This window comes from Urocitellus parryii, chromosome 3 (genome assembly GCF_045843805.1).
Source record: "Urocitellus parryii isolate mUroPar1 chromosome 3, mUroPar1.hap1, whole genome shotgun sequence".
In the NCBI taxonomy this organism is placed as follows: Eukaryota; Metazoa; Chordata; class Mammalia; order Rodentia; family Sciuridae; genus Urocitellus; species Urocitellus parryii.
The window spans coordinates 96,406,964-96,431,562 of record NC_135533.1 but is presented as its reverse complement, the minus strand read 5'-3'; the positions used below and the strand labels follow the sequence as shown (position 1 = coordinate 96,431,562).

The window sequence follows — 24,599 nt, the reverse complement described above, 5'->3', positions numbered from 1 at the left end:
GAATCAACCTAACAAAAGAGGTGAAAGACTTATACAATGAAAACTACAGAACCCTAAAGAGAGAAATTGAAGAAGACCTTAGAAGATGGAAAAATATACCCTGTTCATGGATAGGCAGAACTAACATCATCAAAATGGCGATATTACCAAAAGTTCTCTATAGGTTTAATGCAATGCCAATCAAAATCCCAACGGCATTTCTTGTAGAAATAGAGAAAGCAATCATGAAATTCATATGGAAGAATAAAAGACCCAGAATAGCAAAAACAATACTAAGCAGGAAGTGTGAATCAGGTGGTATAGCGATTCCAGATTTCAAACTATACTACAGAGCAATAGTAACAAAAACAGTATGGTACTGGTACCAACAGGCAGGTGGACCAATGGTACAGAATAGAGGACACAGAAACCAACCCACAAAACTACAACTTTCTTATATTTGATATAGGGGCTAAAAGCATGCAATGGAGGAAGGATAGCATCTTCAACAAATGGTGCTGGGAAAACTGGAAATCCATATGCAACAAAATGAAACTGAATCCCTTTCTCTCGCCATGCACAAAAGTTAACTCAAAATGGATCAAGGAGCTTGATATCAAATCAGAGACACGCATCATAGAAGAAAAAGTTGGCTACGACCTACATGCTGTGGGGTCGGGCTCCAAATTCCTCAATAGGACACCCATAGCACAAGAGTTAACATCTAGAATCAACAAATGGGACTTACTCAAACTAAAAAGTTTTTTCTCAGCAAAAGAAACAATAAGAGAGGTAAATAGGGAGCCTACATCCTGGTAACAAATCTTTACTCCTCACACTTCAGATAGAGCCCTAATATCCAGAGTATATAAAGAACTCAGAAAATTAGACAATAAGATAACAAATAACCCAATCAACAAATGGGCCAAGGACTTGAACCGACACTTCTCAGAGGAGGACATACAATCAATCAACAAGTACATGAAAAAATGCTCACCATTTCTAGCAGTCAGAGAAATGCAAATCAAAACCACCCTAAGATACCATCTCACTCCAGTAAGATTGGCAGCCATTATGAAGTCAAACAACAATAAGTGCTGACGAGGATGTGGGGAAAAGGGTACACTTGTACATTGTTGGTGGGACTGCAAATTGGTGCAGCCAATTTGGAAAGCAGTATGGAGATTTCTTGGAAAGCTGGGAATGGAACCACCATTTGACCCAGCTATTCCCCTTCTCGGTCTATTCCCTAAAGACCTAAAAAGAGCATGCTACAGGGACACTGCTACATCGATGTTCATAGCAGCACAATTCACAATAGCAAGACTGTGGAACCAACCTAGATGCCCTTCAATAGACGAATGGATAAAAAAAATGTGGCATTTATACACAATGGAGTATTACTCTGCATTAAAAAATGACAAAATCATAGAATTTGGTGGGAAATGGATGGCATTAGAATAGATTATGCTAAGCGAAGCTAGCCAATCCCTAAAAAACAAATGCCAAATGTCTTCTTTGATATAAGGAGAGTAACTAAGAACAGACTAGGGAAGAAGATCACGAGAAGAAGACCAACATTAAACAAGGATGAGAGGTGGGAGGGAAGGGGAGAGAGAAGGGAAATTGCATGGAGATGGAAGGAGACCCTCGGGGTTATACAAGGTTGCATACAAGAGGAAGTGAGGGGAAAGGGATAAAATAATACAAGGGGGAGGAACGAATTACAGTAGTGGGGGTAGAGAGAGAAGAGGGGAGGGGAGGGGATGGGAGGGGTGATAGTGGAGGATAGGAAAGGCAGCAGAATACAACAGACATGAGTATATCAATATGTAAATCAATGGAAGTGTAACTGATGGGATTCTGCAATCTGTATATGGGGTAAAATGGGAGTTCATAACCCGCTTGAATCAAAGTGTGAAATATGATATATCAAGAACTATGTAATGTTTTGAACAACCAACAATAAAAAAAAAAAAAAACATCAGAACTGGTAACACTAGTGACTATCATTAATGAACTTTTTAGGCTGTTGTTCTCTGCCTCATTTGGAAGGGGTAGGAGACACTGGGGTGCTCAGATGAAAAGTTTACCTGGAAGAAGTCCAAGGGCAGACAGAAGCAGAGTTAGCATCTAGCATAATGTCCTGTCAGTCAGCAGTGCCAAGAAAGGGCTTCTTGCCCTGGTGAAGAAGTTGGACTCTAATATTCTCTCTAGCACTGAGTCCCTAACTCCAGTGGTGGACTTCAGGGGCTTGTCCTTGATGATTTTATCTAATAGAAACATGTGTTCAATTTCAAGTTACTCCTGCTAATGTCGAGTGAATATAGAGATGGACTGACAGAAATGGAGGCAACAGTTGCTTCATCTCAACAAAACTCACAAAATAATAATTGTTTGGTAGATAGCTTTTTTTCTTACTAAATCAAAATTATTCAGGGAATATGTGTATATTAAATTACATATACTTTTATGACTTCCCATAATCAATTTATTTAACCTTGACTTTTTATATTAATGGTGGGGGCATAATTTAAGATTGATCAATAAAGAATCTTGTTGCAACCTCAGAAACAAAAACCTGGTGGAAGGAAAAAGAGATGCATGAAAGAGCTAGGGAGCTTATGAATTATTTCCTGGGAAAGCAGCCAGGGGTTTCACGCTTGTGCATCCAGTCCAGGACAGTGGTAAAGAGTAAGAAGGTGGAGTCGTGCTGACCGTGGGGTGGGGAAGTGGCTGCAGAAATACAGACACTCCGGGATGGGGATGGAACTCAGTGGTAGAGCACTTGCCTAGCATGTTCAAGGCCCTGGGTTTGATATTAGCAAAACACACACACACACCCAGAAGGAGGAAATGAAGAAGGATAGGAGAAGAAGGAGAAGGAGGAGCAAAAGGTAAGAGAGTAGAATGGAGAGGAAGAGTGGGAAGGAAAAAAGAAGAAGGAGGAGGAAGAGCAAGTTATTAGATTGTGCATTAGTAATTGGACTCCAAGCACCAATAGAGGAAAAATTGATAAGTTAAATCAACTACAAAGATTTTTTTCATTTTATAGAAAACCAACAAGTACTCCTAGAAATAGGGTCAGCTTTAGTGGGAAGCATCTGAGAGAAGCCTTGCTTTTGCAAAGTAATGTATAACTCAAAATGTTAAAACTTTGATTTTTTGGTTTGAGAGGTTGAAACTCATTAGGTGAGTGGTGCCTTACTCGTGATTGGTCACCAGAGGGCGCCAGAACACCCGTCTCAAAAAAAAAAAGTTTCTATTGAACAAACTCCGTAAAGCTTCAACAAAACAGTTGCCCCAAGTGATGGTCTCCATCGAAGTAGAAAGGAGTGGATAGGTAGCCTCCGGAAAAGCCTTCTAAAGCACAGAATCTTGTTGACGTCTTCAGTTTTATGTTAAAAATTATCGTGACTCACCGTGGAGTTTCCAAATACATCCCGGTTTGTTTTAAAATCGCAGTACCGTTTTACACTTTTTATTCCAGGGAATCAGAATGCGCTAGAGTTCGCCTTGCGAGTCTCTGTCACCTAAGGCCTCTGACTCACACATTGGAACTCCAGTGAGTGCTTTCCCCGTCTCTGATCTGGACCCACCCACCCTGCAGGTCACAAGCCCTGACTGTGAACTTAGAGATGTGGGCTGTCAGGGCTGAGACCTCCAAGAATCTCTTAGCATGTGCGAAGTCCTGGGTTTGACAGTCTTCCTCTGTCCTCCCCCCCCCCCCCCCCCCCGCACAAGGAAAACTGAGGCTCTGAGGAACACAGGCACCTGTTTAGAGTCACACTCTAGGTTAGTCTTTTATGGCCAAAGTGAAAAGCCTATTTTTTCCAATCCATGAATTGACCAGCGTCCTCCAATAAGAAGAGGGCTCGCTCCACCTAAGTGACGGTCTAAAGTCTAAATAAGTATATGAAAGAATCTGAGATCCAGGAAAAGGAGTTCAAAATGCAAAAGAGCCTGCTTGGGAGTGTGAATTCAGAACAATATTTTTTTTCCGCAAAGTTCCGGCATGGTGCTGCCACCCTCTGGACATTTAGGAAAGTAAACTTAAACGCTGCCATAAAAACAGCTTTTCCATCCAAATAATATTTTGTAAAAAGAGCTGACACTGGTTATATTTCTATCATAATATTTTCCCTAATGAGTTTGGTACTTCAAATCTCTTTGATCATCAGAAAAATTTGAAGGAACACATAAGAAGAGACACAAAAATTTTACAACTAATTACTGAGAAGTTAATCAAAACACTTCACTGTCTTCTAGATACAGCCTATATAAAAGGGAAAGATTTGTGGATCTGAAATATTTTCCAGTAGGAAGTTGGTTTATTTTTTGTTTTGGGGTTTTTTTTTTGTTTTGTTTTGTTTTTATTTTTGGTGCTAGGGATTGAACCCAGGGATGCTTTTTATAGCCCCAGTCCTCTTTATTTATTTTGAGACAGGGTCTGCTAAGTTGCTGAGGGTCTGACTAAATTGCTGAGACTGGCCTCCAGATTGAAATACTCCTGCCTCAAGTCTCCCAAGCTGTGGGGATTACAGGCATGTGTCAATGTACTCAGCTCCATCACAAATTGGATACATAATCACTGACTCACAAAACATTCTGAATTAAAATAATAGTAAACACCTGTTGAGTATTTACAGTATGACATATCCATAATTTGTGTGTACAGTTTTATGAATAAAATACAAGTAAAGGACTTTATGGATTCTTTGTACATTTTTTCTTTTGGGGGTAGCAGAGATTGAACCCAGGAGTGCTTAACTTCTGAGTCACATCCTCAGCCCTTTTTATATTTTATTTAGAGACAGGGTCACTGAGTTGCTTAGGGGCTCACTAAGTTGCTTAGGCTGACTTTGAACTCTTTTTTGAAAAATTTTTAATTGATTTTTTTAAAAATAAATGACAGTGGAATGCATTACATTTCTTATTACACATATAGAGCACAATTTTTCATATCTCTGGTTGTATATAAAGTATGTTCACACCATTTCATGTCTTATTAAGGAAGTCGGGGCCTAATCCAATATGATGGATATTTGGGCTTACTTTTTCGTCTAATAGATGTAGTTTCTCTGGTTTAATTCCTAGGTCCTTGATCCACTTTGAGTTGAGTTTTATGCATGGTGAGAGATAGTGCTTTAATTTCACTTTGTTGCATATGGATTTCCAATTTTCCAAGCACCATGTATTGGCTATCTTTTCTCCAATGCATATTTTTGGCACCTTTGTCTAATATAATTCTAAATATGTGGGTTAGTCTCTGTGTCCTCTATTCTGTATCACTGGTCTACAAATCTATTTTAGTGCCAATACCATGCTGTTTTTGTTACTATTGCTCTGTAGTGTAGTTTAAGCTATGTTATAGTGATGCTACCTGCATCACTCTTCCTGCGAAGGATTACTTTAGCTATTCTGGGTCTCTTATTTTTCCAGATGAATTTAATGACTGTTTTTTTCTATTTCTATGAGGAATGTCATTGGGATTTTGATTGTAATTACACTAAATCTGTGCTGAGGGCCATTGCCAAGTAGGAATGACGCATCGGAATTTCCTTGCCAGCGTACCCCATGTTGCTTAGAGGAAGGACTCGTGGAAATGGACTTGCCTTGGACATTCGCTGTGACATTGCATGTATGTTTGAGAAAGGTGACCCTGCTCAAGGACAAGGGTGGATCCAGGTTTAGGGTGTATCCTGCAGGTTTTAGGAAGTATCCCGCTCCTTGGGTTTAGGGCGTTCCCGGTTTAGGACAATTTGGGTTTAGGGCGTTTCCAGGTTTAAGGTTATTCCTGCTGGGAATAGGGCGTATCCTGCTGCCTGAGTTCCTGTTGAGTTCTCGTGGAATTCAGAAGGTATTTGGGATTAAAAACCTGGGGGAGTAGTATATTTGGCGGGCAGAACTTGGATTTCCCCAGAACGTGTTTGTAGAGGCCGGTGTGAGTTCGGGAATAAAGAATTGCTGTTTGAATCTACAAAGCTGTGAGTGGCTCATGATCTTGTGCCCAGCCAGACTGCGGCAAGTCTGTAGAGTGCTTTTGGTAGTATGGTCATTTTGACAATATTAATTCTGCTTATCCAAGAGCAAGGTAGATCTTTCCATCTCCTAAGGTCTTTTTTGATTTCTTTCCTTAGGGTTCTATAGTTTTCATTGTATAGATCTTTCACCTCTTTTGTTAAGTTGATTCCCAACAAGTGTTTTATTTTATTTTATTTTTTTGAAGCTATTGTAAATGGGGTAGTTTTCCTCATTTCCCTTTTGGAGGATTTGTCACTGATAATACAGAAATGCCTTTGATTTGTGGGTGTTGATTTTATATACTGCTACTTTGCTGAATTTATTTACTAGTTCTAGAAGTTTTCTGGTGGAGCTTTTTGGGTCTTCTAGGCATAGAATCATCTTGTCAGCAAATAGTGCTAATTTAAGCTCTTCTTTTCCTATACATATCCCTTTAATTTCTTTCGTCTTTCTAATTGCTTTGGCCAATGTTTAAAGAACTATGTTAAATAGAAGTGGTGAAAGAGGGCATCCCTGTCTTGTTCCAGGTTTAGAGGGAATGCCTTCAATTTTTCTCTATTTAGAATGATGTTGGCCTGGGGCTTAATGTAGATAGCCTTTACGGTGTTAAGATATGTTCCTGTTATCCCTAGTTTTTCTAGTGTTTTGAACATGAAGGGGTGCTGTATTTTGTCAAATGCTTTTTCATATGAGATGATCATATGATGTGAATTACATTTATTGATTTCTTTATGTTGAACTAACCCTGGGATGAATCCCACCTGATTGTGGTGCACGATCTTTTTGATATGTTTTTGTACTCTATTTGCCAGAATTTTATTGAGAATTTTTGCATCTATGTTCATTAGAGATATGGGTCTGAAGTTTTATTTTTTTATGTGTCTTTGCCTAGTTTTGGAATCAGGGTGATATTGGCATCATAGAATGAGTTTGGAAGTGCTCCCTCTTTTTCTATTTCCTGAAATAAATTGCAGAGTATTGGTGTGATTTCTTCTTTAAAGATCTTGTAGAACTCAGCTGTGTGTCGAACTGGTCCTGGGCTTTTCTTGGTTGGTAGACTTCTGATGACGTCTTCTATTTCAGTACTTGATATTGGTCTGTTTAAATTGGTATATCATCCTGGTTCAATCTGGGCAAATCATATGACTTAAGAAATTTGTTGATGCCTTCCATATCTTCTATTTTATTGGAGTATAAATTTTCAAAGTAATTTCTAATTATCCTCTGTATTTCTGTAGTGTCTGTTGTGATATTATCTTTTTCATCATGTATGCTGGTAATTTGATTTTTCTCTCCTTTTCTTCATTAGCATTGCTAAGGGTCTGACAATTTTATTTATTTTTTCAAAGAACCAACTTTTTGTTCTGTCAATTTTTCAATTGTTTCTTTTGTTTAGATTTCATTGATCTCAGCCCTAATTTTAATTATTTCTTGTCTTCTACTGCTTTTGGTGTTGATTTCTTCTTTTTCTAGAGTTTTGAGATGTAATGTTAGATCATTTATTTGTTGACTTTTTCTTTTTTTAAGGAATGAACCTCATACGATGAAGTTTTCTCTTAGTAGTCTTTTCATAGTGTCCCTGAGATTTCAATATGTTGTGTCTATGTTCTCATTTACCTCTAGGAATTTTTTTAATCTCCTCCTTGATGTCTTCTGCAACCCATTGTTTATTCAGTAGCATATTGTTTGGTCTCCAGGTGTTGGAGTAATTTTTATTTTTATTTTATCATTGATTTCCAATTTCATTCCATTATGATCTGATACAATGCAGGGTAGTATCTCTACTTTTTTTGTATTTGCTAAGAGTTGCTTTGCAGTATATTATATGGTGTATTTTATAGAAGGATCCATGTGCTGATGAGAAGAAAGTGTATCCGCTTGATGCAGGTTGAAATATTCTATATATGTCAGTTAAGTGAAGGTTATTAATGTATTATTGAGATTTATAGTTTCTTTATTCAACTTTGGTTTGGAAGATCTATCCAGTGGTGAGAGAGGTGTGTTAAGGTCACCCAAGATTATTGTGTTGTATTCAATTTGACTCTTAAATTTGAGAAGAATTTGTTTGATGAACATAGCTGCTCCATTGTTTGGGGCATATATATTTATGATTTATATGTCTTGTTGGTGTATGGTTCCTTTGAGAAGTATGTAATGCCAATCTTTATCCCTTTTCATTAACTTTGGCTTGAAGTCTACTTTATTTGATACGAGGATGCTTGCTTCCATAGTCCATGTGAGTGGTATGATTTTCCCCAACCTTTCACCTTCAGTCTGTGTATGTCTTTTCCTATCAGATGAGTCTCCTGGAGTAGCATATTGTTGGGTCTTTTTTTTTTTTTTTTAATTCAATCTGCTAGTTTATGTCTTTGGATTGATGAGTTCAAGCCATTAACATTCAGGATTATTATTGAGACATGGATTGTATTCCCAGCCATATTTTTTTTATTTTTGTTATTTAACTTGACTTGATTTTCTTCTTTGATTAATTTTTTGTTTAGGGTACTACCTCCTTCTGCTGATTTTCATTGTTGTTTTTCATTTCCTTTTCATGGAATATTTTTCCAAGGATGTTTTGTAGTTCCGGTTTTCTAGCTATAAATTCTTTTAACTTTTGTTTATCATGGAAGGTTTTTATTTCATCATTAAATCTAAAGCTTAATTTTGCTGGATGTAAGATTCTTAGTTGGCATCCATTTTCTTTCAGAGCTTGATATATGTTGTTCCAGAATCTTCTAGCTTTGAGGGTCTGTTTTCCTAATTGGTCTTCCCCTGTATGTAATCTGATTCCTTTCTCTCATGGCTTTTAAAATTCTCTCCTTATTCTGTATGTTGGGCATTTTCATTAAAATGTGCCTTGGTGTGGATCTGTTGTGATTTTGTACATTTGGCATCCTGTAGGCTTATTGAATTTGGATTTCCAATTCATTCTTCATGTTTGGAAAGTTTTTTGATATTATTTCATTGAATAGATTGTTCATTCCTTTGGTTTGGACCTCTATGCCTTCCTCTATCCCAATAACTCTTAAATTTGGTCTTTTTATGCTATTCCATATTTCTTGAATGTTCTGCTCATGGTTTCTTACCATTATCACTGTGTGATCTATGTTATTTTCAAGATTATGTATTTTGTCTTCATTGTCTGATGTCCTATCTTCCAGGTGGTCTACTCTGTTGGTTATGCTTTCATTTGAGCTTTTAATTTGGTTTATTGTTTCTTTCATTTCAAGGATTTTTTTAGTACCTCTATCTCCCTGTTGAGGTGATTTTTTGCTTCCTGTATTTTTTTATGTAGCTCCTTGTCGAAGTCATCTTTCACTGCCTGTATTTGCTCTATTGTATCTTCCTTGAGTTCATGGAACATTTTAACCATGTACATCCTGAACTCCTTCTCTGTCTTTTCTTGAGCTGTGGCTTCAAATGATTCTAATAATGTGATGTCTTAATTTGTTTGAGAACCCCTATACAGCTGCTCTTTCTTCCCTTGTCTTCCCTTCTCTTGTAGGGTTCCAAGACTTATCCTTTGTGGGGAAGGACAATGTTAACAGATCCCAATATTAACAATAAATCACCTAAGAACAATTTATTGTTAAGATGTTTACAGTTTAGTCTCAATGTACAGAAATGTTAGATTCAATTATTATCTATAATATAGTCAGTAGTTTTGTAAAAAGAGTTTATAGTTTCTGACAGTGAACCATGAACTGGGGATGGGGCATAGGACAATATGCTGAGGAGGTAGGATGTGAGGATATAGAGTAAATATATCTTGGGAAGTGAGAAGGAGAAATCAAATGAAGAGGGTTAGTAGCAATAAAATAGGAAGTAATTTAGAGTAGACAAGTACATGGAAGACAGCAAAGTACATAAAACAAACACACATATGTATTCAGAAATATACAGGATGCTAAAATAGTAAAATTTGGAGGGGGAAAGAATAATGAAAGAAGAAAAAAGGGCATATACAACACCTCTATATTATATTATTCAGATGACTTAGTCCTCAGAATCCTATTTCATGCAAAGTTCTTGGTTTCACATGTGTTGGGGATGTGAGGGAAGGATAGAGTGATAGAAGAAAAAGAGAGAAGGAAAAAAATTCTTAAAGGAAGAAGCCAGGATTGTTGCTAGTTTTAGAGATCTATATTTTTCCTGCTTCTCTTCCCATCCAATAGATGGGGTTGTCTATTGTAAGCTGGTGTCTCTGGCCTCAGGATGGTGGAAGTAACCACAGGGGGGAAGGCTAGTCCTAGTACAAGGCGCCTGGAAGCAGGGAGTGGCACCCGCCAGTCCCTGTAGAGAGACTGCACCTCATGGATCTCTTTTTGGGACCGCTCGTATGACTTGGGCACCTAGTACTATCTCCTTATCTTACCTAGAGATTTCCCAGTTCTGGGTCTCTCTGTTAGGCTCCAAACTTTAGCCCCATCTCCCTAACCCTTAGCAGTTCCCAACTGAAAGAAGTCTGGGAGTTCTGTTGAGGTGCTGATAGGTGATTATGCTAAGGAGCTCCCTAGCCCTGTGTTTTCTGTAACTTTGGGCTTTGGGTGTCAGGAGCCAGGAGTCCAGAGTACTGCTCAAACGCTGAGGCTTGGAGCTCTGAGGGGTCACAGCACTGGTGATTTCTAGAGCAGCTGTATAGGGGTCCTCTAACACTCTCAAGAGATACAATAGGTGAGATCTAGATCACAGAGCGACATAGAATGCTGCCTCCCTCTGGCCTGTCATCTTCATTCTCTGACTTTGAACTCTTGATCCTCCTGCCTCAGACTCCCCACCTGCTGGGATCACAGGTGTGCACCACCATGCCTGGCTCATCTGTACTTTATGCATACCCCTCACTTCAACCCCTAAAGGTAGATGCCTTTATTATGTTCATTTTACATCCAAAGAAATGAAGACATGGAGATATTGAGTAACTTGCCCAAGGTCACTCAGCAAATAGACGGTGAATTGGAAGTCTGATACATGGCATCTGGCCTGGAATCTCTGAAGTGTAAGTTTTAGGCCCCATTCCAGAAGTGAATCAGAAACTTAGGATGGGAACCAGGTGATTTTGCCATGGGAAGAAGTTTCATAACCCCTGAGCCTGACTATACTACTTCCAACATTAGAATATTTAAATAACTCTGGTTCTAGATCTACCCTGAAAATCAATTCATACATAGTGTGGAAGACATAATTATACTGTCATTTATGATACTCTAAGTAATTATGGCATATTTAGGACTCAATGAAAAAGTATATCCGAAACATAATGCTTATGTAATTAAGACCCTTTAAAAATTAGTTGCATTTCCCAAACTGCCAAAAATATGTTAAGCAAGTTTGTAACCTCTTTTTGCCGAAATTTCTTCATCTGTAAAATGAGAATAACACCTATTTTATCAAGCATGTTAGTTTCCTTGAGCTGCCATATAACAAGTTCCACAAACACAATCACTTAAAACAACATAAATTTATTATTTCAGAGTTCTGGAAATCAAGGTATCGGATAGACCATGCTCCCTTTGAAGTCTCTAAGGAAGGATCCTTCACTGCCTTTCTAAAATTTCTTCCAGCAATCCTTGGCTTGTAAATGCATCACTCCAATCTGCCTCCATCCTCACATGGCCTTCTCTTTGTGTTTCCTCTTATAAACAACTAGCCTTAAGGTACATGCTAACCCAGTATGACATCATCTTAACTTGATTACATCTGCAAAAACCTAACTTCCAAATAAGATCTCATTCACAGGTACCAGGGGCTAGAATTTGAACATCTTTTGAGGGTATGAAATTCAACCCACAACATCTGATATTTGGGTGAATAAAACAATCCTCTGGGGTGGCCTCAAACTAAAAAAACTTATTCACAGCAAAGGAAAAAATCAAGAATGTGAAGAGAGAATGGGAGAAAATCAGAGCATTAATCTCCAGGATATATAAAGAACTCAAAAAAACAACACTAAAAAACAAGTAACCCAATCAATAAATGGTCAAAGGAACTGAAAAGGCACTTTACAGAAGAAATACATATGGTCAATAAATACGTGAAAAAGTGTTCAACATCTCTAGCAATTACAGAAATGCAAATTAAAACTACACTGAGGTGGGGCTGGGGTTGTGGCTTGGAGGCAGAGCACGTGCCTAGCATGTGTGAGGCACTGGGTTCAATTCCCAGCACCATATAAATAAATAAATAAAGTATTATATCCATCTATAACTAAAAATTTATTAAAAAAAAAAACTACACTGCTATTCCATCTCTTCCATCAGAATACAAGTAACAGGGGCTGGAGTTATAGCTCAGTGGTGGAGTGCTTGCCTTATGCATGTGAGGCACTGGGTTTGATCCTCAGCACCAAAGAAATAAATAAATAAAGTAAATAAAGATATTGTGTCAATCTTTTTAAAAAGTTATTTTTAAAAAAGAATGCAAGTAACAATAAATGTTGGCAAGGATGTGGAGAAAAAGGTACACTCTTACATTGCTGGTGGGACTGCAAACTGGTGCAAGCACTCTGGAAGGCAGTATGACAATTCCTCAGAAAACTTGAAATGGAACCAGCATTTGACCCAGTTATTTGACTCTTTGGAATATTCCCAAAGGACTAAAATCAGCATACTACAGTGACACAGCCACATCAATGTTCATAGCAGCTCAATTCACAACAGCTAAGCTATGGAACCAACCTAGGTACCCTTCAACAAATGAATGGATAAAGAACATGTCGTATATACACAATGAAATATTACTCAGCCATAAAGAAGAATAAAATCATGGTGTTTGCTGGTAAATGAATGGAACTGGAGACTACATGCTAAATAGTCTATCAAATGTTCTGTCTAATATATGGATGCTGACACACAATAAGGGGGAGAGAGAATAGAAGTTCTTTGGATTCGACAAAGGGGAATGAAGGGAAGGGAGGGGGTATGGGTATAAGAAAGACAGTAGGATGAATTGGACATAACTTTCCTATGTTCATACATGAATACATAACCAATGTAACTCCAAATCATATACAACCACAAGAATGGGAAGTTATTCTCAGTATGTATAATGTGTCAAAATACACTCTACTGTCATGTATATCTAAAAAGAACAAGCTTGAAAATTAAAAAAAAAAAAACAAACAGTACCTCTGTGGCAGGGAAGAATCACTTAATAAATGTTAGCAATTATTATTAATATACTAATAGGTGGTCATAGCTCCATTCCAATGAGAATAGTTGAAAAATACTACATGACAAAAGCAGATGGGATTTAAACATTTTCACTTTCTTAGGGTGATCTAATTGTGTACTTTAGTTGTTCTTTGGTCAAACTATGTAAATTATTCAGTCTGTTTTATAGCAAGTTCTCTGTCCATGAAACTTTTTTTTTAAATGTGGTTAAGCCCAGTGTAGTGGATTACATGCCTGTAATCCTAGTGGCTCAGGAGGCAGAGGCATGAGGATGGTGAGTTCAAAGCCAGTCTCAGCAAAAAGCAAGGCACTAAGTAAATCAGTAAGACCCTGACTCTAAATAAAATACAAAATAAGGCTGGGAATGTGGCTCAGTGATTGAGTGCCCCTGAGTTCAATCCCCAGTACCCCCTCCATCAAAAAAAAATGTGATTAAATATACATAAAATTTACCATTCTGGTTTTTTTCCATTCTAATGGTTTTTAAATGTATACTTCAGTGACATTAAGTTCACCCTCACTGTCATAACTTCTGTTACCACCATCAGTCCTCAGAACTCTTTCTGTCTTGGCAAACTGAAACTCTCTCCCCATCAAACAATAACTTTCAATGTCCCTTCCCCTCAACCAACATTCTGCTGTCTCCACAAATTGGACTTCTCTAGGTACCTCCCATAGTGAAATCATACAGCATTTGTCCTTTTGTGCTGGCTTGCTTCACTTAGCACAATATCTTCAAGGTTCATCTGTGTTGTAGCATGTGTCCAAATTTCCTTTCTTTTAAGGCTGTGTGATATTCCATGTAACACTGTAGGTATGTACTGTTTTGTTTATCAATTCATCTGTCCTTGGACAGTAGGGTTGCTTTCACATTTTGGTACAAACATTGTTGCTAAAAACATAGGTGTACAAATATCTCTTTAATATGCTGCCTTCAGTGCTTTTGAGTATACCTCCAGAAGTGGAATTGCTGAATCATTTAGTAATTTTTTTTTTTTTGAGGAACCATCATATTGTTTTCCATAGTGGTTGCACACTTTATATTCCCACTATCAGATTACAAGGGTCCCAATTCTCTGCATCCTTGCCAACAATGTTATTTTCATTTTATTTTATTTTATGCTTGGATTCTTTTTTCTAGTGCAGGTGATTGAACCAGGGCCTCATGCACAGTAGGCAAGTACTTTGCTACTGAGCTGCCTCCCCAGCCCTGTTTTGGTTTTCATAGTAACCATTCTAATGGGAGCGAGGTGGTATCTTATTGTGGTTTTGATTTGCATTTCCTTAATGATTTGTGATGTTCAACATATTTCATGTGCTTATTAGCCATTTGAATATCTTCTTTAGGTAAATATCTAAAGATATTTATTTATTTATTATTTATTTATTCTTTAGATATTTAAGTCCTTTGCCATTTTTGAATTGGTTTGTTATGATGGTTTTTCTTTCTTTCCTTTTTTTTTTTGTTTTAATTGTTGAGTAAAAAAATGAAAGCAAGCAAACACAATTATAGTAGCTTCCAATTATAATGAACTGAACTCTAATGAATTAGTACATATTTCAAGAGTATTGTAAAAATAAATTATTAAACTCATGTAAGATGAAAAGTTATGTGTTTAGTGGTAGAGTACTTTCCTAGCATACATGAAGCACTGGGTTCAATCCCTAGCATGAAAAGTTTAAGGGTAGATCTGACTTAAAGCTTAATATACAACTCAAACCAAGTCACCCTTTTAGCTCTTTCCCTTGGTTCTGTTCTATCCTGAGACAACCTTTCCCAGCACAGCTTTGTTTTACAGTACTAGGGAATGATCCTAGAAACATTTGCCACTGAGCTACATCTCTAGTTCTTTTTTAATTTTTTATTTTGAGACATAATCTTGCTAAATTGCCCAGGCTGGCCTGGAACTTCTGATCCTCCTGTCTCAGCCTCCCAAGTAGCTTACATGCTTGTACCACTGTGTCTAGCACAGTACTCTTAAGAGAAATTTTGGTCTATCTACTGCCTCTGTTTTGTTTTGTTGCAATTTAATTAACTTGCTGCTACTTAGAACTATTGCAAAAATTAATTAAATTGCAAGTAGCAGTACATTATTTATTCATTCTGTTTCTGAAAAGTCTGTACTAAGGCTCTGTCAGCTTTCTATTAGTATAACACACTCCTGAGATAAACAAATTATAAAAAGAAAAAGTTTGTTCTGGCTTACAGTTTTAGAAGTTTGTGATCTGTTGTCCCTGTTGCTTTGGGCCTATAGTGACACATCAGGATAGGAACTCATAGGAATGCATAGCAGAGTAAAACTGCTCACCTCATGACAGGCACATAAAAGAGACTGAGGTCCCATAATCTCCTCAAGGGCACACCTCAATGATCCAAAGAGCTAGGTCCCACCTCTTAACAGTTTCTACCACCTCCAATTAGCACCAAGTGGAGGCCAAGCCTTTACCAAATGGGTTTCTGGGGGATATTCCAGATGCAAACAATGGCAATGGCAAACACTTGAAACCATTTCACTACGTGTCACTCAAGTAAATGAAAAAAATCTTTTTTTTTTTTTTTTTTTTAAGTGGTGCTGAGGATCGAACCCGGGCCGCATGCATGCCAGGAGAGCGCACTACTGCTTGAGCCACATCCCCAGCCCATGAGAAAAAATCTTAAATGAAATAATCTTAAGCCCAGTTCCAAACCATAGGTTGTTTTATTTTAAATTGTGATCTTTCTAAAATAACTTAAGTGCTATCTCCCCCCCCACACCACTTAAGAATTTTTATAGTTAGATTATTTATTTTTTACAGTTTCTATCTTTCACAGAAACTGGAGGCCTCTTTGTGTAGGGTGATGATTTGTGACTGTTTCACATTTCCTCTTTACCTCATTTTTCTCCTGGTGGTAAAGCTTCTAAATGATCAATTACCGGGGCTGGGGATGTGGCTCAAGCGGTAGTGCGCTCGCCTGGCATGCGTGCGGCCCAGGTTCAATCCTCAGCACCACGTACAAACAAAGATGTTGTGTCCGCCAATAACTGAAAAGAAATAAATATTTTTAAAAATAAATAAATAAATAAATGATCAATTACCATCATAACAAACCTTAGGCCAGTCAGGTTCTGCTCTCTGCACTGTCTTCTGGGGCAGTTTGTCCTGGTACAAATTCATTTCCTGTTAGAGATCTGAGGTCAAAAGGAGAAAGCATTCTCTGATTCCCAATGCTCTAGTGTTCTTGGTAGCACACATTTGATTCATCCTGTCCCTGAACCTCAAGAAGTCCTTGCCCTTTTTTTTACTTTTCATAATTTACTTTTTTGCCAGCAGTCTGGCTGGGCACAAATAACAGAGCCGCCACGAAGCACTTGTAGGTTCAAAACAGCAACTCTTTATTGCCGAACTCCACCAGCATGTTATGCTCGAATTCGGGACCCCCAAAAGACCACCAGAGACCAAGATCAATGTAAACAGCAAAGAGGTGTTTATTGCAAGCTAGCTCGGTTCTCCGCGCACACACACAGCAACTGGTGACGCTGAGAGGCCCCGAGCCCAAGTTTTGCAACAGTTTTATACATTTTTTGGAGAAGGCAGAGACTTCACTCACATACATCATAGCATCCCTTAGCAAATCATCACACACCGTGGGAAAATCAAATAACAACTCTAAAACATGATTAGCACATTCACTGGTGGGAACAAGTTGGGTAGGGGTGATTGGACAGTACAAAAGGAGTATTCATTTGAACTGATTGGTTTAAGCCATGAAGGGTGTACGTGCTGAACTACATGGTTTCCCAACATGTTATCAACCACCATAAACTACTGGGAGGGTCATCTGGCATCCCAGGTATTTCCCTGTCTCATGCTGATTGGTGGCTGCTAGGGGGTTGCTATGGATCCCCACCTAGTCTGACTGAGTCAGGGACACCTGGCGTGGCAGATCTCTCCTGTTATTTGTAGATAAACAACTTAGCAGGGTGGGAATGTGCCTAGGAGTGCTCTGTGGGTTTTTCCAAGGACAAAGGTGATGTCCCTTTCTTGGACAGGCTTTGCTCTGAGATAGAGGCTGGTTTTTCATTCACTGTCTATGACCTTAGGTGTGACCAGCAGGAGCCTTTGGGTGGGCAGGATGCATGGCATGTGGTGAAGCACCCAGCCACTGCTGCAGGCAGGCCCTCTCCTTCCCACTGGCCCAGCTCTTATTTCCCTGCCCATAGGATCATGGAAATGAGGCCACAGAACACTCTGGAGTCCTCAGTGCCTTGCAGCAGGTGTCTTCTGTAAAGGAAGATGGAAAAGCTCCATAAACTCAACAAGCCAAAACAACCGTTTGCCTGTCTGAGATTTTATTAGCAGGACCATAGCGGCCAGTGACAGAGGAGGAGTAGAGAGAAAGAGAAAGAGGAGGAGAGGGGGAGAGAGAGGAGAGAGAGGAGAGGGAGGAGAGGGAGGAGAGAGAGAAGAGGGGGGAGAGAGGGGAGGGGGGAGAGAGAGGGGAGGGGGAGAGAGTAAGAGAGAGTAAGAGTAAGAGAATGAACACAAACAGGGTATTGATATATATGGGCTTAACACAGGATGAGGAGGAGCAAGGCAAGTGGGCTGTTACTTCTTCATTGGCCGAGAGTTTGCGCCACTTCAGGGATTGGAGGTGCGCCATTCACAGGGATTGTGAGGGTTCGTGTCATGGACCTAAACTCCCTGAAGAGAAGCAGTCCGGGCGCCATGTTTACCAACATCTTCAACAGCTGCACCCCACACTCCCCACACAATTCATGGAGGGGCCTAAAGACCAGGAAAAGAATTTCTTCTGGCCAAAGTGATCAGTTCAAAGTGAATCAAGTCTATATTTGCTCAAAGGAAGAATCTGTCTCTACTAGGTCAAGGGGAATAAGTCCCTACCTACATTGGCTCAAGGCAAGTAAGTTCCCAATGTACCCTGATTCAATGTGAGGGAGTATTTACACTGAGCAGGAGAAGGAGGCACAATAGTCTAGGCCTTGGAAAGGATGGCTGCTGGGCACTAACCTTTATCCTGAGGCCCCCCTCTTAAAAATAAACAAAAACTGCATTTTTAAAATCTTTGAAACAATTTTATCATTTGTGAAAAAAAAAAAAATTAAAAATTTCTCCCAAAGCAAGGGGAGAAACAGGACAAAGAGCAGGACAGGGGGACGTGACCCAAGGCAAAGTCTCTATGAGGCATCTTCGCAGGTGGGGGCAGAGGAGACTCCTGGTGGACCCAGATGCGCTCCTGCCTGGAAACCTGTTGGCACACCTTGGTCTTCGGGCTGTTCATTGGTTCTGTTGGTCTTGGCTGATGATTTCCACTGGAACCACTTTGCTCCTGAACAATGACTGACTGAAGCATGGGATGAAACACAGCTGTCGAAGGCAGGAGACAATACTCTTCCTCACTCTCCTCCAACCCCTGATGCAGTGGTGGGTTGGCTCTGTGGAGGAAGCTTGGGAGGAGGAGCTGCGGTCCTCTGTGATCTCCCTACTGAGGCTGGAGGGGTCCTCTGTGATCTCCCTACCGAGGCTGAAGGGGTCCTCTGGGATTTCCCTACTGAGGCTGGAGGGGTCGGTTGTGCTGGGCACAGGGTGGTGCTGGGAGGCTAGGCTGGGAGGGGGTGTGTCCACGTGGAAAAAGCGGAGACGAATGCCAGGCACGCTGGCACTGCCACCACCCTTCTTCAGAGACGGTTTGGCCTCCTCTGGCTGCTGCTGCTGCTCACAGGGCAAGCGAAGGGCAGGCTCACTGGAGCACTTCCTGGGGTCGACCCTAGGAGGATCTGCAGGGCCTGGGCGAGGCCCTACCACCCGACGCTGCACGGGCTTCTCCTGGCATGTGCAACCCACCCCCTGGGTTCTCTGGCACTTGAGCAGGAGGTAGGTAGCCATGGCATCATCGTATTTCTTATGTGACAGGGACACCCAGATGTTATAGGGGTCGTAACCCATGTCGAACATGGTTGTTATGATGGCAGGATCCGGGTGGATGGGGAGGGCCTCGCCAGAAGGACGGGGTGAATCTTCCTTGCCCTGGCTCAGCCATGGGTGGCTCATTATCTGTTTTAGGCTGGGCCTCTGCCTGGGGTGCACCTTCAGCATCGCAAGGATGAGGCTCTGAGCTCCCTTGGAAACATGTGCAGGAATGCCATAGGCTCCCTCCATGATCAGCCTCCTCACCTGCCCAACACTGTTGGCTATAAATGGGCGGCTCCCTGTCAGCATGAAATAGAGAACCACCCCCAGGCTCCAGATGTCCGCCAGGGGGCCCTCGTATTCCTCCCTCCGGACAACTTCTGGGGCAAAGTATTGGAGAGTGCCCCAGAACCGGCTCAGCTTCCTCCCGGCTGTGAATCTGGTGCTCAGGCCGAAGTCAATGAGTTTCACGGTACCACTGGCGTCCAGCACGAAGTTCTCGGGCTTGAGGTCCAGGTGTGCGATGCCCTTCTCGTGGCAGTACTGCACAGCACGCACCATCTGCCTGAAGAGTCTGCGGGCCTGCTCCTCAGGCATGCCACCAGGCTCCGAGATGAGGCTCCGTAGATGTCCCCCACCTGCATGCTCCATGATAATGTACATGTATTTGAGGGTCTCAATGACCTGGAAGAGTCGGATCACGTTTGGGTGATCCAAGCCCGCCATCAAACGGGGTTCAGACAGGAAGGGGAGGTTCCGGCCTACTTTTGGTACAACCTTCACCACAACCTCTGTCCCCGTGAGGCGATGGCGGGCAAGTTTCACCTTGGCGAAGCCCCCTTCTCCAATGTCCCGCAGAAGTTCATAATGGTCGGCGATGGCAGGCTCAAAGGAGCCGCACCCTCGTCTCTCTACACTGTTCTCACTACTCTCACTGCGGATCCTACAACGGAACACCATCTTAGGATGCTAGCTTAAAAAAATATAATAAACCAAAACAAATAACTAAAATAAAAAAGCCCCCAAAACGAAAGCAAAGAAACAAAAGGAAAAAAAAATCAAATCAAAAAACCCAGAAGACCACAACCACCAACCACCAATCACCAACCACCAGCCACCAACCACCAACCACCAACCACCAACCACCACAAAATGCGCTAACTATCTGGGAGTCCGACAGGTCACCACCAAGAGCTTCCTGTACATATGGACAAAAACCCAGTGGTGGCCACTCTCTTATATACCTGCTCTTTGAAATTCCCTCACAATGGCCATGCTGAACCAAGCCCACCCTTTTTACCTTATAAGGACAAAAGTCAAGCTGAACAAGGGCCCACCCTTTCTCCCCTTATAAGGACAAAACACCACCCCCAACCAAGGGCCCTGCCCTCATCTCCTTATAAGGGAACAAGCCAAGCTGAACCAAGGGCCCCACCCTGATCGCATCATAAGGACACAAACCACACTGAACCAAGGGCCATGAGAAACATCAAAGTCCTGCACATGTCAAAACTTCTCTGGTATAAGCACTTCTCCTAGCTTATGAACTATCTTAAGTGAGAACTATCTTAAGTGGATCTTATTTAATTTGAGATGCCCAGAGCCTAATATAGAACTTAACCCCTTGGAGATTTCCCTTAATGTTGATTCATTGTCCAACTGGGTGGACAAATAGACAGATGGACAGATAAAGAGGTAGGTGGAGAGATGGATGATGAATGAAGGGAAGGAAGGAAGCATGAATAGTTAGATGTATAATTGTGATACTGGTCTTGAAACTCAGGATGGGGTACTTGTTCCCCTGTGGTGTTGAAGATTAAATACCTGAGAAATGCCAAGGCAAGAGTAAAATGTAAATTTTGTTTAAGAGAAGAGAGAGGATAGGCAGGGTAGGGAACCCAGAGTTGGTGCCCATGGGAGTGGGGCTGTCTTACCCCTTTAAAGATTTATGGTTTCCTTTCTTCCCATGCCTACATGACCAAAAGGCGGAAAACAGCTATTCAGGGGGTGATTGCTTGTATTGGAAAATCCCACCTTTCCCCTCCTTCAGAGGTGTTAGCAATTGCTTGATGGGGGAAATGCTATCTACTTATTTCCCTTTTTTTGATAATTTCTTTTGCCACTGTCTAAGTTGGTTGGCAGGCTGGATAGATGGATGGATAGGAGGATGTTGTGTTTTGAGCAGTGCCTGATTCCCAAATAATAAATTTTAATTGTATATTTCTGTTGTCTTATAGCATAGAAATACCTTAGTTTCATATACTGAAGAATTTGTCTAAAAATTCTCACTCATTTAACTTATTTTAATACTGTACATGGAATATTGTCTTCCTCATGATAGAAAAAATGTATGCATCATTTTACATGTTATTTGTCTGTGCTGAGAACATAACTATGCTTGCACTCTGCATAAAACCTGCCACCTTATGTTACAATACTAAGCATTAATCCTTTCAAAAAACAAACAATTATTTGGCACAAACTGCCATGAATAGATCTGTTTTTTCCTTAAGAATATTAGATTTTCAAGTATGGGAGTGGAAGAGGCTTCCACTATCATCAAGATCTGTTTTGGATACTATGGTTGAATATCAAACTGCCTCAAAAATTAGTAGTGAATTATGGTTACAGGTTCTGTTGGGTCAGAAATTAGGACAGAGTACAGGGAGATGGCTTGTCTCTGCTTTGTGTTCTTTGGTATCTCATCTAGGAAGACTCAGAGACATGAGGGGGACTTGATGGCTGGAGGCTAGAATCATTGGGAGTCTCCATTCACATGTCTGGCACCTGGGCTGAGATGTCTTGCACACTGAGCTCTGCAAGATCTTTGACCAGAGTGCATATATGAGTCCTCTCCATGCATCTGTGTGTTCTCCAAACATGGCAGCCTCAGGATAGTTTAACATATAAGTTGACGGCCTGTAGGTCCAGTACAAGGGTTTCAATGGGCAAGGCAAAAGTCTCATTGCTTCTTATCATCCAGCCTTGGTGGTCACATAGTACCACCTCCATCATATTTTATTGTTTGAAGTAGTTACAAGTCTATCCATGTTTCCAGGCAGGAGACATAAGGATAGCCTTATGACGTAAGGATAACCTTAACTTAAGAAGGGCCTTAGCCTAAGTAACTCCATTTTGAAATAAAACTTCAGTCCCCACCAGACATGCCTATGGAGCCCTCCAATATGGTCATTAGGCATAGCCTGATAAAATAAGTCACCTTCCACAACCCTGATAAAACTCAGAGTGAAGTCTCTGTCATTTGCCTTTGCCCTGATAAACACAAAAGGCAAGAGTTCAGGGCGGAGACCACCAGATGAAATGGCTTGACCTCAGAATGAAGGACATCACTGAGAAACCTGCTAACAGCTGATAGGGATTGAAAGGGCCGTCAGAAGCCCTCAGATTTCGCATAAATGATGGAGCAAAGGAACAAATATTCAGCCATCCGACACTGAAGCACACAAGCCTGAGAGCCTGACACCCCAACTCTTCTCATCTGCCTAATCCTCTGCCTCGTCCTCACTGCTTTCCAACTGTACAGCAGCTTTCTCATCACCCAGCCATGAACTCCACCCCAGGAAAAGCCTCTATTGGTTCCTGACCTGGTCGCTGCAGTCTGAGTGTGCTTTTGCTGGACTTAAGATCTAAGACTTAAGACTTTGAATCTAGCACTTCAGCTCAGCATGAGGAAGGAATGTCTGTAATAGGTCTGTCATGATTAAGTGTGTTTGCAGTGCTTGGAATTAGCTTAGAATTGTTTGCTTTGAATTGATCATGACTATTGCAATGCCCGGCATTAAGGATTGTCATTCCTTGATTAATAACCTATAGAGTGAAATTGTACCAAGTGATTTGAGTAAATAAAATATTAGAAACGGCAGAAGTCCATGGACATTCTTTATCTCTCCCCTCGACTACAGATGTCGCACTTTTGCCATCACAACACATAAACCTCACATCTTGATGGGAGGCATGTAAAAGAGTTTTACAGCCATTTTTAAGACCCCTCATCTATCCCTAAGTGTTAGAAACTTAAGCCTAGCATCTTTATAGAAGATAAACTTAATTCATTCCATCACCCTTTGGGCCTCATTTTCATTGACATATATCATTCACTTTTTGTGAGAGATCAGATCTTTAGCCTCCCCATCACATCTGGAATGTGCTGGCAACATGGTGGCAAGAAAACTCTACCTCCTTTCCTGAATTTAGTGCTTATCATGGATTATGCCAATTTGAGAGAGGAACCCTTGGCAGTGACTGGACCAGTAGTAGGGAATCTTCCTAATGTTTTGAACACTGACAGAACCCAGGTTCTGTTCAGGGCAGAGAAGTTGGGCAGAGAATAACAGGCTGCAACTGGGCAAGTATGCCCAAAGCAGCAATCCACCCAAACTTCCACTTATCCCGTAGCACTGCTTTAGGATCCTGTCCATTGGCCTTAATGCTTCTTTCAGAGTAGAAGATTTTTCTGGAAAGATTCAGAGCCAGAGAAAAGCAGCAGTTTCCTGTCGCCCACGTCCCACGCGGGCAATGGAATCAGGGTCACTCCACATGAAATGAGCTGGCAATGAAAAGACCCAAGCACAGAAATACCTTTTTGGAGGTTCAAGGACTGCTCTGAGACCTCAGCTCCCATGTTAGAGGGCAAGGGGAACAAGGGAGGCAAGAGGCAAGAGAGTGAGCATACCCTGTACCCTTGTTTTCATTTAGGGGAAAGACATTGGATAGAAAATTCCACCCAAATAAGACAAGGGATTGTGTTACAGCAAACACAGAGGTGTAGTCCAGTCCCATTGGGTGATACCCACTCCCAGAGCTGCACTCCCTTGCTAAGCAAAGGTGAGGCCCACCTGCCCTGTACTGCGTGCTATGCCAGTTCCATATCCCCACTACTCAGGGCTAAGGGGGTGTGCTCCGCTCCAGTTCAGGGTGGCCCCCAACAGTTTCCTGTGGATGCAGATTGTTCGAGACATGTTGTTTGCAGCTAAAGGACTCCTGTGAGCGACTCTTAGCCTCATCAGAGGTCTTTAGAAAATAAGGTGGGTGGGTGCCAATACCTTGGGTTAGGACCCAGAGATCTTGGACTTCAGACTCACTGGCTCCAGGGAGTTGAAGAGGTCACAATGTGGAATGCCAGGGTTCTGATGACACCCTGACAAAGATGTAACACAGTAGTGCACTTTGTTGTCTGAATGAAAGCAAAAGCAGTTGAGCAGGGACAAGTCACTGATAGACTCAAAATCAAAGCAATTCAGAGTGACCCATGAGAACCAGAGGTGTGTCCTGGTTCAGTTGGTGTACCTGCCTGGGACTGAGTGACAGAGGTGGTGTATCCAGCTGCCCTGAAAGAAAATAATGCTCCTGAGTGTTCTGTAGGCTGTCAGCTGTGGCCAGTAACCCTGTGCTCTCCTGGATTCACACCATCTCCTCCACTGGCCCCAAATGAATTACTGTATAAGAGAAAAGGAATGTAATAGCCATCTCCACTCACACAGTATCACCCAGTAGCAG

At 41.0% G+C, this 24,599-nt stretch overlaps 1 protein-coding gene across 1 annotated transcript; it reads right to left on the bottom strand.

Annotated features, from left to right (window-relative positions):
- Positions 1-18,449: 18,449 nt before the first annotated feature.
- On the bottom strand, positions 18,450-20,042 carry LOC144253715 (sperm motility kinase 4A-like). The gene has a single exon (XM_077796440.1). It carries the CDS (start codon positions 20,040-20,042, stop codon positions 18,450-18,452), a length of 1,593 nt encoding a protein of 530 aa, XP_077652566.1.
- Positions 20,043-24,599: the final 4,557 nt, after the last annotated feature.